Here is a 14,511-nt window from a genome sequence, read left to right on the forward strand (position 1 = left end):
AGCTAAATGCCCTACACCCTATGGTGACTAAACGGAAAGAAGTTACAGTGAAGGAAACAGATGAAGATCTGATCGTGCGCTTTGAGGTGTAGGTATAAAGCAAGTCAGAGATGTATGAGGGTGCAAGATTATGCTTTCAAAGTGAGAAGCAGAATCTTGTACTCCGAGATGAACCGATCAAACATAAAAACTGGGTTTGACTGCGGCATGCCTAGAATTAAACCCTGAGGTACACCAGTCCATTGTGGATAAAACTGAAGACCCTTGGTGTAAATGTATCATGGCCTTTCATCAGTTCTCGTATATAATATTCCACCATGTTAGCAGGTCACATCTTTGCTATGGGTCAATTTTAGCACTTTTGTTTATTCTTAAATTAAAAATTACCTTAAATTAAAAATAAACGTAGCCAGAATGTTCTATTCAGGCCCGTCGCTAGTGGGGTGAAAGGTGGTGTCAGTTATAAGGGGCCCTCACTGGCCAGGGGGCCAAACAAAATCCAGAAGTTGTACTATATAGGCCCCTGTTCTGTTAATAATTTAAATATTTATATTAGTTGTATTCCTGTGATTTTAGTAAAAAATACAAAAAAAATAAAATTTGATGAGAATAGTTTTTCAAATATCTTCTCCTCTCCCTCTTCCTCTTCCTAAAAATGGTTTAGTCCGATCCAGAGCATTTAATAATTATTTGGTCAGTAAAGAACATCTGAGGGACCCAATAAAATAGTAACTAGCTAATTCTAAAATGATATAAATGTATACAATTTATGTGATAGTGATGTTAAAGGTCATGAAAAGTTCAAACCGATCTACGTATAATAATAATTCGTAGAATTTTCAGTTATTTCAAGGTTCATTCATTGTTTTAGTGTTTGCATTTGTTTTAATCTAGAACGTTTCATTTCAATATTTTGCTTTATGTTCGGTAAAAAAAATTATTTACCTTTATTTTTGTATCTGTTTTGTTATTTTGTAAGAAACCTTTATTAGGTTACATGTGGACCTCCATGCTCATATATGGTAATTTTTTTATGTGATTGGCAGATGGTGTCGGGGTCCACATCATTATTTTTTTAACGAAACCCTGAATCCACTATTTACAGCCCTGGTTCTATTAATACACAACACCCTGTCCCACATTTCTTCATTTCAGTGAGATACGGTTAATCTACTATTATGAGTAAATTAACTGGAAACCAAAGCTAATCATCTTTCTGTATTCCAGTCCTGTTGTGTTTAACTCTGTAGCTTCATAACAGGGTGGGTTGTTAATCAGAAGGTTGGGGGATCAAGTCGCAGTTTTGCTAAGCTGCCACTCTTGGGCCCTTGAACAAGGCCCTCAACACTCTGTGCTCCAGGGGCACTGTATCATGGCTGACCCTGCGCTTCCTAACATTGCTGGGATATGCGAAGAATTTCAGTGATGTAATTCACATGTAACAATAAAAAGCCTCCCTTTTACCTGTATGCAAATACTGACAAACAAGCAAGTCAGGGGAGCTGCAATGCTACTCATCTTCTTCTTCTTGTTCATTCGGCTGCTCCCATTAGGGGTCGCCACAGCGGATCATCCGTCTCCATACCCCCCTGTCCTCTACATCTGCCTCTTTCAAACCAACTGCATGTCTTCCCTCACCACACCCAAAAACCTCCTCCTTGGTCTTCCTCTTTTCCTGACGGCTCCTTCCTCAGCATTCTTCTACTGATATACCCCATGTCCCTCCTCTGCACATGTCCAAACCATCACCTCCCTCTCCTTGTTCCCAAAATGTCCTACATGCGCTGTCCCTCTAATAAACTTGTTTTTAATCCTCATGCAATCCTCTTCTGGGTGGCACCGAATCTCCATTCATTACAGTTCAATCATTGTTGAGGTTATGGCAACCTGTAGTCCAAAGGAATTGTAGAAAACTGTTTATATTGAATACGGTTCATGGTTTCAGTGGAAACATTTAGTAGTCAGTAGTCAGTCTGTCTGAAAAGGTGATATGTCATTTTACCCAAACCTGCGCTTCTTCCAAAAACCTGAAATAAATATTAATCCTAAAAACATCTCAATGTCCTTGTAAATTATATGTTAAAATAACGCATAATGTATTAGAACAAAAAAAAGAATCATTCATGTCACAGATGGAACTACTGTCCACGCCGTCCACACATTCGGACCGGTTACATTCGAGAAACCAGAACATTCCGCTGTATTATAAATGAAACGACAGCATGTTATAGTTCTCCAGGTATAAAAATTTGAATCATTCGTTTAGTTATAAGCACATTAAAAACATGAATGGTACATCTGTGTAGGCTTGTTTATGAGCGTGTGGTGTGTTGTGTGTCTGAGAGGCTACGGGGGAGAGAGAGAATAAGGTCTTGCATTGACTGACGGGAGCAACTGCTACACCTAGAATTTTCAGCTTGTTTACTCATGCATATTTATGCCAGTGTGTCAGCTCCATTAGCATGACAGACACGACCTGACTTCATGCAGCCATGCCACCAGATAATGATATTCTGCTGGGTCCCGTGCGAGGGGTAAAGTAGCTGAATGAGTTGGGATAGTTTTAATCCACATTTCCTGTTATAATAACCTTCACTCTTCTGGGAAGATGTTCCACTAGATTTTGGAGTGAGCTTGTGAACATTTGTATGAGATTCATTCAGCCTCAAGGGTGTTAGTAACATCATGTATGGATGTAGGTGAGGTGAGGAGCCCTGGGGTGCAGTCAGTGTTCAAGTAAAAAAAAAAGTTCAACTAAAGGAAAATTTGCATTTAAAGACATCCTACACTATTGTGTGCCTTCAACATAGTGGTGAGCGTTTGGAGAAAACCCAAATACAGCAGGAAAAGTCAGGTGTTCCAATATTATTGTCCATATAGTGTAGTACCCATAACAGTCACACTTCTATCCCATCCCATAGCTTTATTATAAACCCCTGAGAATAATTCTCAGCGTAATTAATAAAGGGACACATGGTGACATCACAGCTCTCTACTGGGCATAATGAGAATAACATGGCTTTACATAGTAGTTTAATACAATTAATACTCATATATTTCTATTTACAACATTTGGCGAACACACTGAGAAGCTATAGGGTTAAGGGCCTTGCTCGGTGTGTGTGTGTGTGTGTGTGTGTGTGTGTGTGTGTGTGTATACACACACACGTGCGGCACTTCTGCTCTCCACAGAGAGCAAGACACATAAAGAAGTCTGCATCTGACGTTCCCTCAGAAAACTCTGATAAACTACAAAAGGTAAAATGTACATGTCTTCCACAAGAGGGAGGCACATGCACACATTTATAAGTGTACAGCTATGGACAAGAACACGTATCACGTATCACGTATATACAGTATATACTTTATATACTCTTCAGCCTGTCATTTATTTACTCTGAACAGATCTAACTGAGAAAATATCAAGCCAATAAGAATAAAACAAATTATTTAATTATGGGTGCGATTGAGAATCTATGATATATGGGTAATTTTTCAGAAGGGGCAAAACATTGTACCACCTCCCTATTATAAAAAAAAAAAAGGTAAATATAAAAAGAAAGAAATGTTTTAAAATGAGCAGTTGAAAATATTATACGCATTAAATTTCGCACCGCCAGAAAACTATGAATAAAAACAATATTTTTAATATTTAGTCGTTAACAGATTATATATACATAATTACACATAAGTACAAACTTAATGCATATAAACACAACTTACCTTTATTTTTTATTAAAATAAGAGCAATGAAAATTGTATTTTAATAATTACATTTTTTTTTTAATAATATTTTATCTATTTTTTTATAGCTTAAAATAATTTGTTGTAAAAGATGTTATAATAATTAACGAAGGTTGACTAGAATGTGGTGGTTAAATTTGTACAAAAATATTTTTTTTTAGGATTTTGAAGTTTTGAATAAATTGTTGAATAAATAAATGAAACATTTTTAAAATCTAATGTCAAAATTATGTAAAAAAAAAAATTATAATAAAAATAAAATGTGTATAATCAAATGATACATTTTATTACCGTTTATAACAAATTAAATTATACAAAAATTAAAAGGGACCAACTAAAAAAAGTTATTGTATTTATCCATTAATTTCTTTATTCCTTTCTATACTATATGCACAAAAGTATTGGGACACCTGATTTTTTTTTTTGCCGTATGTGTTTCTTCCTCAAACTGTTACCATAAAATTGAAGGCATGCAATTGTATAGCGTGTTTGAATGCAGTAGCATAAATTTTTCCTTCACTTCAACTAGGAGACACAAACCTGTTCCAGCATGACATTGCTTACAAATCCAGCTCCATGAATATATACTTTACATGGTTTAGTAAACTGCTGGGCAGAGGAGTGGAGCTTATTATAACAGCAGATGGGGATTAAATGTGGAATGGCATGTTTAAAAAGCACATACCGATCTTATAGTGAGGTGTCCACAAACTTTTGTCCATACACTGTACCTTTTTTTTTTTTTTTGGTAAGCAGTTTAGAGCAGGAGAATAGAAGGGGAATATATTGTCACTTCTTCAGCGGGTTCTTAATATATGCTAAGGTTTCGGCTTATTTTTAGAGGACTGATAAGTGATTGATAAGGTGACAATCCTCATTACTCTCCTGAGTGTTAAAGGACAAACTGCAGAATCGCAGCACCAGAGCTGGGACAAAAAAAAAAAAAACAGCCTTACAGCTACAGACTAAACAGAACCACTCTATAAATAACTCAGGAGCAGTGAGACAGTGCAACAAACCCCTGAAGCTCCAAGCACATGTCCTGAGATATTTAACTTATAATTTATTGATTTGTATTGAGACTGAAGGAGCAGGCAGACTGGGAAAGCAAAAAAAAAACCTCCATGACTTGTGAAAGCAGACAGGACTGTGTATTTATTTGACTGGAATAGCCTGAGATTATTCTGGGAGAATTATTAAACAGGCTTCACCTAATCACATTGCAGCCTATAAAAGCAAGACATACACTATATATGGACAAATGTATTAGGACACCTGATTTATCCAGGCATTTGTGGTTCCTCCCCAAACTGTTACCACTACAATGTTATAGGCACACAATTGTACAGAACGTATTTGGATGCTGTAGCATGAACTTATGAACTTTCCCCCTTTGCGTGAACTAGGAGACCCAAACCTGTTCCAGCTTGACAATACCCCTGTGCACAAAGCCTTTGGGATAAATCGGAACACTGACTGCACCCCAGAATCTAGTGGAACATCTTCCCGAAAGAATTGAGGTTATTATAACAATGAAAGGAGACTGTGAAATGTTTAAAAAGCACATACAAAACATATGCGCGGCTCTGCACAAAGATTTTACATATAACGTTTCAATGACCCAAACAGGAAATCATTCAACTGGTGAGTGTCTAGATCCAATTCACCACTAGTTGCTGATATTGTTGAGTAGCTGATCAAAAAAGTAAGCCGTGTTGAAGCAGCTAAAGGAATTGGCTTGAAAACGGATCCCTTTACCTCATTGATCTCCTCTTTAAACACACAGTAGTGCATGTTGCTCATCAGGTTCTCCTCACACCGGCTGGCCTGAGCGGCCCAGATCATGCTGCCCTGGCGCAGGCGCTCCAACTTCTCCTGAACTGAGAACACCAACTTTTGCTGAAGATGGAGAGACAACATTAAATACTACAGTGTAAAGCTCAGAATTACAAAACCCTAAAAGACAATTAAGGAATGTTAATTAGGGCTAATTGACACCAACTAGGTGTCCATTCGAAGCATTCTTGAAGGGTCATTTCATTAAGGAAATACACACCAGTCAGCCATAACATGTGAATAGTGGTAGCTCAGTGGTTAAGATGTTCCAATTCTGATCAGAAGGGCATGAGTTCAAATCCTACCACGACTAATCACGTCTCTGGATAAGAGCATCTGCCAAGTGCCTTAAATGTAAACGAATAACATTTATTATCCTCTGGAAATAACATTTGTCAAGCGGTGAGAGAAATTAGGCAGCAAGTTGTTTTTGAAGTCAGAAAAATGAGCAAATGGAGCTTGCTGTATATGTGTTGTCTTTCTGTCCACCAACAAAAGCTCCCACAATCGGCACATAAGTATCAACATTGCGCCATGGAAAAGCAGGTGGGCTGGTCCATCTTAACGGACAGCCAGGTGCATGTGTGACATTTACTTGAGGACAATATGGCAGCAGAACGCATTATGGGAAAAAGGCAACCCAGGAGGAGACAGTGTGATACTTTAAGCAATGTTGCTTCTCTCAGTTAGACATGGACCACCTACCTAAACATTGCTGCAGTTAAAGTGCAGGATAATGCACCCAACACATCCACACTGCAAAAATAGTCAAGTCAAGTTTATTTCTATAGCGCTTTTCACAACAGAAAAAGCAGTCTCAAAGCAGCTTTACAGAATTTAAGAGTCAAGGTGAATGGTGTGTATTTATCCCTGATGAGCAGCCGTGGCAACTGTGGCAAGGAAAAACCTTAGATGTTATGAGGAAGAAACCTTGAGAGGATCCAGACTCAAAAGGGGTGATATCAAGGTGATATCAAGAGTGTGAATATAGTCTTGAAACAATTCAGAACACTGGAGAGTGAGAACTAACATGAGCACTGGAATGTAAGAATATAAGTAATGTCCTTTCTAAAGTCTTTTACAGTCATTATGGTTATAAAACTAGGAGCTACTGAGCAACTCATAAAATAGCTCAACATTTGTGGATCATCACAGATTCAACACCAGCTTCTCCATGCCAGAGCCTTTAAACACTTAAGGAGGTCCAGTGTCCAAACTCCACATAAAGTAGGATCCAATTGGCACTGGTACGTTTTAAAATAGTTCATGGATGGTTTGAGGAACCTGACAGAGTTCAAGGTGTTGACTCGGCCTTCAAATTCCGATCATTCCTCAGATTTTTCCTTGTATAGCCAAGAGTATGTATTGGGGAGCACAGTTCAGGGACAATTGTATTCAGTATATGAACATACATATCACACTAGTTGGGTTCTTCATTGTATTGTTTGAATCTAAGTCACGCAAGATAACATGAGATTTATATTCATTACCTTTAACATTGGTTAATATTTATGGCCCTAATTCAAACTCAGCTTCATTTTATAAACATATTTTTGCTCAAATTCCCATCATTCCTCAATCCAATTGAGAATCTGTGGGCTGTAACTGACAAACAAGTCCTATCCATGGAGGCCCAACTTTACAACTTAGAAAACCTAAAGGATCTTTTGGTTACATTTTGGTGTCATATAACACAACACACCTTCAGAGGTCTCAGAGTCCAGGAATAATAATAAATAATAAAAAAAATAAACCTCAATAAATCAGAGTTATTTTGGAGGCACAGAGGAGAGAATATTAGGTAACTGGTTGAATGTTATGGCCAAATCACTAAAAAACTCTCTGTATTCCCTACATTGTTAGATTATGATACATATAAATCATTGTAATAAATGAATATGAACTATATGCTGGTTGAACGACTGGTGCAACAACCTGGAACTTCTGGGGGTGAAAGTGTAGTGAAATCACTTCCTGTTCCTCGCCAGATGTTGCTCAAGTTGCCGCAAGCAGCAGATATTGGAAGCCAAACCATAGCACTTTGACACTTGATTGGTAATTTAATGAATCAAATTCAAAGTTGTCAGAGCAAGTTTATGTCCACATCTCACCGGGTGCTGTACAGTGCTGGTGATATCAGCTGACAGTGAGATGACTAGTTTGTAAAGGTGCCGGACGTGGTTCTGCCGCTCTTGGTGCTGGCTGAGATGAATCCTGGCATGATTCGGATCGCTTGATCCCTTCAATAGCTCAACCTTTAACAGACTATCCAGCTGAGGATCAGAAAAATACGCTTTATACAATTTTTTCATTCCATACACATATCCTATATCATTAAATTACATTAGATTCAACTTTGTTGTCAATGTTCAGGGTACAAGTACAAAGGCCAATAAAATGCAGTTAGCATCTAGCCAGAAGCGCAAATAGCAATAGATATAAATAAATAAATAAATAAATAAATATATGCACATATGTATATATAATAACATATTATAGGAGTGCAAAGAATGAGGTATAGGTGCAAAGACCAGCTCAGTGCTGCTGTCTAAAAATACAGTACAAGGTGCTATCGATCGATCGATAGATAGATAGATAGATAGATAGATAGATAGATAGATAGATAGATAGATAGATAGATAGATAGATAGATAGATAGATAGATAGATAGATAGATAGATAGATAGATAGATAGATAGATAGATAGATAGATGGATAGATGGATGGATAGATAGATGGATAGATAGATGGATAGATAGATAGATAGATAGATAGATAGATAGATAGATAGATAGATAGATAGATAGATAGATAGATAGATAGATAGATAGATAGATAGATAGATAGATAGATAGACAGACAGACGGTAAATATGTAGATAGATAGATAGATAGATAGATAGATAGATAGATAGATAGATAGATAGATAGATAGATAGATAGATAGATAGATAGATAGATAGATAGATAAATAGATAGATAGATAGATAGATAGATGGTAAATATGTAGATAGATAGATAGATAGATAGATAGATAGATAGATAGATAGATAGATAGATAGATAGATAGATAGATAGATAGATAGATAGATAGATAGATAGATAGATAGATAGATAGACAGACAGACGGTAAATATGTAGATAGATAGATAGATAGATAGATAGATAGATAGATAGATAGATAGATAGATAGATAGATAGATAGATAGATAGATAGATAGATAGATAGATAGATAGATAGACAGATAGATAGACAGACAGATAGATAGATAGATAGATAGATAGATAGATAGATAGATAGATAGATAGATAGATAGATAGATAGATAGATAGATAGACGGTAAATATGTAGATAGATAGATAGACGGTAAATATGTAGATAGATAGATAAATGGCTGGAAAGTTTCACCAGAAGCAGAACATTAGAAATACTAGATGTCTTCTAGATAATAATTTTAAGGTTTGCATTATTTGTGCATAAACACAAATTTCTTTATTAGAAAACAAAATCGCCTTATAATGGATGTGTATAAACTTAGCTGGAAAAATATGTTGGTATCCAGGAAACTTTGAACTTTAAAAAGCACAAACACTGTTTAGAATTGATTTATCACCTTACAATGGAGTATTTTTTTCCACTCTGTACATTTTTTTTCCGAAATCAATAAACCTGTCTGCGATTATGAAAGGCACTGTAAATGTATTTTCTTTCGTCCTTTTGTAACACGCTTGATGGCAGGTGAGTATTTTGTGCTTAGCGCCGCAGTTAGTCGACGCTAATGGAAAACCGCGGAAGATCGATGAACCGTGACATTACCTCTTGATAAACTTGATGGAATTTGACGGCCATGCTGAGAACGTTCTCGTACTGGCGGATTTTATCCCTCACACGCTGATGCGCCAGGAGAAGCTCGCTGACCCTCTCGTTTTTCTCTTTCATCGGAATCCCTTTTAGTGACAGCAATTCCGATGTCTTAACCAGGAATTCCACTTCTGCGTTCAGTTGCTGGGTGCACACAATTTAGTGGCATTTAGATATATAAATGGAAATATAATGATAGAGAAAATTCCACAATAAGTCTGTAATGGTGATGAAACCAGCAGGTTTACAAACTCTCAGGTAAAATCTTTCAATTAGTTAAAACATTATATATATCTTTACTAATTGAGATTTCAGAGTTTAAATGAACATTTTGCACATTGGTACATCAGGAAATTCGACTATTTTTCAACCAAATCCATGTGGAAATAATTGTATTTACTTTTTAATCTCGTCCCTAGCTTTCCTCTTTTCTAAATATATGTCTACAAAGTGTTCTTTCCTCCCCCAGCAACTGTCACACTTTGATCAAGTGGTTACGGGTTACATGTCATAGTGAATTGGACATAAGCCAGGTACCAACTCTCAAAATATCACTAAGGTTCCTGTGGCACAGAAATAGATCACGTTTGAGAATAATCCAGCTTTAAAATGCTAGGATTTTCCTTGTGGTTCAGATCCAATCAAAAGAGCAACAAAACAAGGTGTATGAATAAAGGAAATGTTGTTTAAAACACTGTTTGAACAAACGTTTGTGGACACCTGACTGTCTTATTTCAACATCTCATTTCACATTGAGTCCCCATTTGCTGTTATAATAAATATCTTCTGGGAAGATGTTCCACTAGATTTTGTGTGCTTCTAAAGGTTTGGGCTCATTCAGCCATAAGAGTGTTAGCAGAATCAGGTACAGGTGCTAATTCATCCAAAAGGCTCTCAATAAGGTTGAGGTCAGAGCTTTATAACTTGAGATCTTCCACTTCAAATCATCTAAACCATATCTTCATAGAACTCACTTCGCACCCAGGGGCATTGTCCTGCTGAAACAGGTTTGGGTCTCCTACTTGAAAGAAACTTTACAGTTAAATTTGGTGAAGAACCACATGTGGCTGGATGAGTCAGGTGTCCCATAACTTTTGTCCATACTGACTTACTAATATATATTTATTGTGTAATTCTGTTCATGATTGTTTGTAGCTTTCAGAGCGCTATATAGTTCAAAAGGTCAAAAGTTTACTATGTAACACACATTTTTTAAAGAAAAGTGCTAATATTCTCAGTGTCACATCAAATGTGTGTGTTTAAAACAAATCAAACAAAATAAGGAGAATTGGACTAATGAAAATTATTAATGCAGTCACGTCTGTCATTACTGCTTCATTAAAGCGGCTTTTAAACGCTGATACTCATATGAAGGCTATGTGACACTGTATATCTAAAATAACATCATATTAACGCTCCTGGTATAAATAAGCAGGAATAAAAAGATCAGAGATCATTTAGGCTCATATTCCCTCTTGCCGTAAACATCCTCCAGGTCCAAGTCGATAAGATTCTGCCACCTCTCAGAATGGCACACACAGTAGCCAATACCCGTACTCCCACTCCCTTTCACATTTAGTTTAAAGAGAATGCATTTTGTTGAGGTACTTTTAATTTGCTCTCTTGTTTTCTGGTTGAAATTTGTGATTTTGGTTTGTTGAATTATTCTGCACTTTACGGTGGCCGAGAAGTGCAAAACAAATACAAATACAAATACAAATATTGAATAAAAAATCCATAAACAAGATAACAAATACAAAAACAAATGAACAAATACAAAAACTAAATAACAAATACAAAAACAAAATAAATCCAAAAACAAATGAACAAAAACTAAATAAATACAAAAACAAGATAACAAATCAACAAAACCAAATTAACAATTCAGAAAACTAAACAAATCCGAAAAAAAATCAACAAATCAGAAAACAAATTCAAAATTCCGAAACAAATTAACAAACCTGAAAACACAACGACATTTCAGTCAAACCGGAAAATGTAGGTATAGTTTGTGAATAAAATACTTACTGCTCATTGGATGAGACATCTGACCTTCAAGATATACAGAATGTGGGAAATTGTTTCTTATTATAAATCATATAATTGTATTTCTTGTACAGATTTTTTTTCGATAGTGCAATTTTAACTTTGAAAACTTTTACACACGTACGTTTCTCCTGCCGAGGTCTGTATATCATGAATGACAGCTGTCTCATCCAATGATCAGTAAGTGTTCCATTCACAATCTACACCTACCATTTCCAGTTTGTCTGCATTGCCGTTGTGTTTTCGGGTTTGTTAATTTATATAATTTATATAATAATATATATATTCATTGAATGTGTTTTGAATCTAATCACATCATAAGCTGTGTAAAGATTTCCAACCCTGTGCCTACCAGAAGCTGAGGCTTAATAGAGTTGAAGGTCTCGTGCAGCTTGGACACGCTTTGAAGATCGCTTCCCAGATCGAGTCTGGACGCTGGACCAAGAGTTCCCTCCAGAGACTTCAGCTCATGCATAACCTGTAAGCAGATCACAGCTCTCATTACAAAATGTGCCTCTCGAGCCAAAATGTTTCCACCTGTCATCATAGTTTACCTCAAACATCTCCAAACATCTCCTACCCCCCACATCGCCCCCCCCCCCCAGCCCCCAAATGTTACCTTTTTCATTTGATCCTTGAATTTTTTCCACTGCTTCTTCACCGACTTTATCTGATTGTAACGGAGCTGCCATGACGTCCACAAATCCGTGAGCTCAGCTTTTGTCCTGCTCAGATTATCTGTGGTCATTTCCACAACATTAACTGCTGCTTTGACATTCAGACTCGGAGTCTCGCTTATCTGTATCCAGGAGCAACAGAGTAAAGGACAACAATCAGACACAAAATTGTAGTGGATGTCATTGGTTGCTGTATCATGACATTTTCCCCATTGCTTGAACTAGCAGACCCAAACCTGTTCCAACATGACAATGCCCCAGTGCAAAAAGCCAGCCTCATGAAGATATGGTTTACATGGGTTGAAGTGGAAGATCTCCAACTATAGAGTTTATTTCTATTGAACACATTTGAGATGAATGTGAACGCTGACCCCACCCCAGGCCTCCTCACCATCATCTACATCAGTACCTGACTTTACTAACACTCTAAGAGCTGAATTGATCTTAACAAACACACTCCAATATCTTGTGGAACATCTTCCCAGAATAGTGGAGGTTATTTTAATAGCAAGTGGAGACTAAATGTGGAAAATAATGTAAAAAAAAAATGTAATTTTTATAGTCAGGTGTCCACAAACTTTTAACAATATATATATATATATATATATATATATATATATATATATATATATATATATATATATATATATATATATATATAGAGTGTAGGTTTATTTTTAAATCCTCTTTAGTTCCAATGCATTATGTCTTCTTTTGACAACAGTGTGTCTCTGATCATTCAGATTAATATCAATGTGTAACTCACCATAGTAGACGAGTTAATAAAATGGTTGCCTTTGTCCTGCATGGAGAGGAACTTCTGTAAGAACAACTGCCATCTTGCATCCATGGCCTCCTTCACAGCAGCTCCTGTTTCCTCATTTTCTTCCTCTGCCTCTGGTCTCTTCTTATAACAATCCATTAAAAACTTTTCCTGATCTTCAACCTGGAAAAGAACATAACACCACATGACCGTTGTTGTATAAGGAAATAAAACAGCATACAAAGTCTTTTCATGTAATCAAATTAACATTTTACTTCAGTTACACACTACTTTATCCTTTTTTAGTATATAAACTGTATACACTGATCACTTAATTCTTTCAGTAAGACATCCATATAAACAGAGACACCAAAAGCGGCAAATTGGCCAAAAGTGTATAAGCACCTCCTTGGCAGAACATAAAAAGCTAACGTAGCTCCTGAGGCTCTCCAGGCATGTGGAGATGTTCCTCTGCATTGTCTTAAGCTGCTCTCTCAGCACACAGGCTCGGTTTGAGAGCTCCACTTCCTCTGTTGACTCCAGGTTCCTCAGTTCCTTTATAATTTCCTCAGCGGCGTGTGACTCTGCAACAACATGCTGCAAGAGAACAAACACCTACGTTTTCTATTTGACAAGTTATAAGGGGTTTATAACACTATCAGGGAAGTGTAATACATGAATAAGGGGGGAGGGCAGGTTAATATCATAACACTTAATGTTCACTGGTTACAAGGCAATCGAGATAATTTAACAATCAAGACTATTCCACCGCCTACCACTAGAGGTAGTATTATGTACAAAATACTTTAGCATTAATGACATTCATTTACTCAACAGTATTTCTATTATCTTATTTGGGGATGTGGTAGCTTAATGTTTAGGTCATCGAATCCGAAAGTTGTGGGTTTAAATCTCAGCCACACCAAGCTACCACTCCTGGGCCCCTGAGCAAGGCCCTTAAACCTGTAGATGCACAGATGTACGAATGAGATAAATGTAAGTTAGTCTGGATAAGAGCGTCTTCCATACGCCATAAATGTATATTTGGTGTTTGTTTTTACCCTTTTGCCTACTTCTAAGTGTATGAATGTTTCATATCTCGAGTACTTCCTATGCATAAACAAAACTAAAAGGTAATCTTTGATATACGTTCCAGTAGGCAATAAAAATTCATCATGAAAAACATTAGAAGGTAGAAGTCACTGTTGTGTGTAAATGTGTGCAGTAAGCAGTAAGCTTGTGTTGTGATTGTAATCATGCAGGCGATTACGTACTATTGGTCCTTTGTGAAATGATGGCATGAGCCATGCTGTCTCACAGATTATTTCAGATTATTTTAACAGAGACACTGTGCATTTTTATGAAAGGCTAAAGCAATCTAAACATTATCCTTTGTTGAAATTCATAAGAGATCCAGGAAACAAAACAAAGATCTTTATCTATTGCCCATACTGTGGAGTTTGGCATTCAACCTAAATTTAGCAAGAACTCAAAACAGTCCTGCACAGGCATCTGACATAGTAGGTGGTCTGCAGCAGTCTGTTTTTAGTAAACTAATGGTGACGCAATGTGTGTCTGGTCCAC

General features: G+C 36.6%; 1 protein-coding gene across 2 annotated transcripts in view; it reads right to left on the reverse strand.

The window, feature by feature from the left end:
* The window catches only part of ccdc141 (coiled-coil domain containing 141), a 55,991-nt gene that overhangs the window by 18,236 nt on the left and 23,244 nt on the right, over positions 1 to 14,511 (reverse strand). For both annotated transcript variants that reach the window (XM_083536888.1, XM_083536887.1), the window contains exons 11-17: positions 13,333 to 13,524; positions 12,931 to 13,110; positions 12,107 to 12,286; positions 11,840 to 11,965; positions 9,397 to 9,585; positions 7,692 to 7,853; positions 5,503 to 5,643 (exon numbers count right to left, since the gene is read on the reverse strand). In XM_083536888.1, the coding sequence (XP_083393014.1) occupies positions 5,503 to 5,643; positions 7,692 to 7,853; positions 9,397 to 9,585; positions 11,840 to 11,965; positions 12,107 to 12,286; positions 12,931 to 13,110; positions 13,333 to 13,524 (1,170 nt within the window). The remainder of the gene's footprint in view (positions 1 to 5,502; positions 5,644 to 7,691; positions 7,854 to 9,396; positions 9,586 to 11,839; positions 11,966 to 12,106; positions 12,287 to 12,930; positions 13,111 to 13,332; positions 13,525 to 14,511) is intronic.

Source organism: Silurus aristotelis, assembly GCF_946808225.1.
Source record: "Silurus aristotelis genome assembly, chromosome: 3".
Taxonomy (NCBI): domain Eukaryota; kingdom Metazoa; phylum Chordata; class Actinopteri; order Siluriformes; family Siluridae; genus Silurus; species Silurus aristotelis.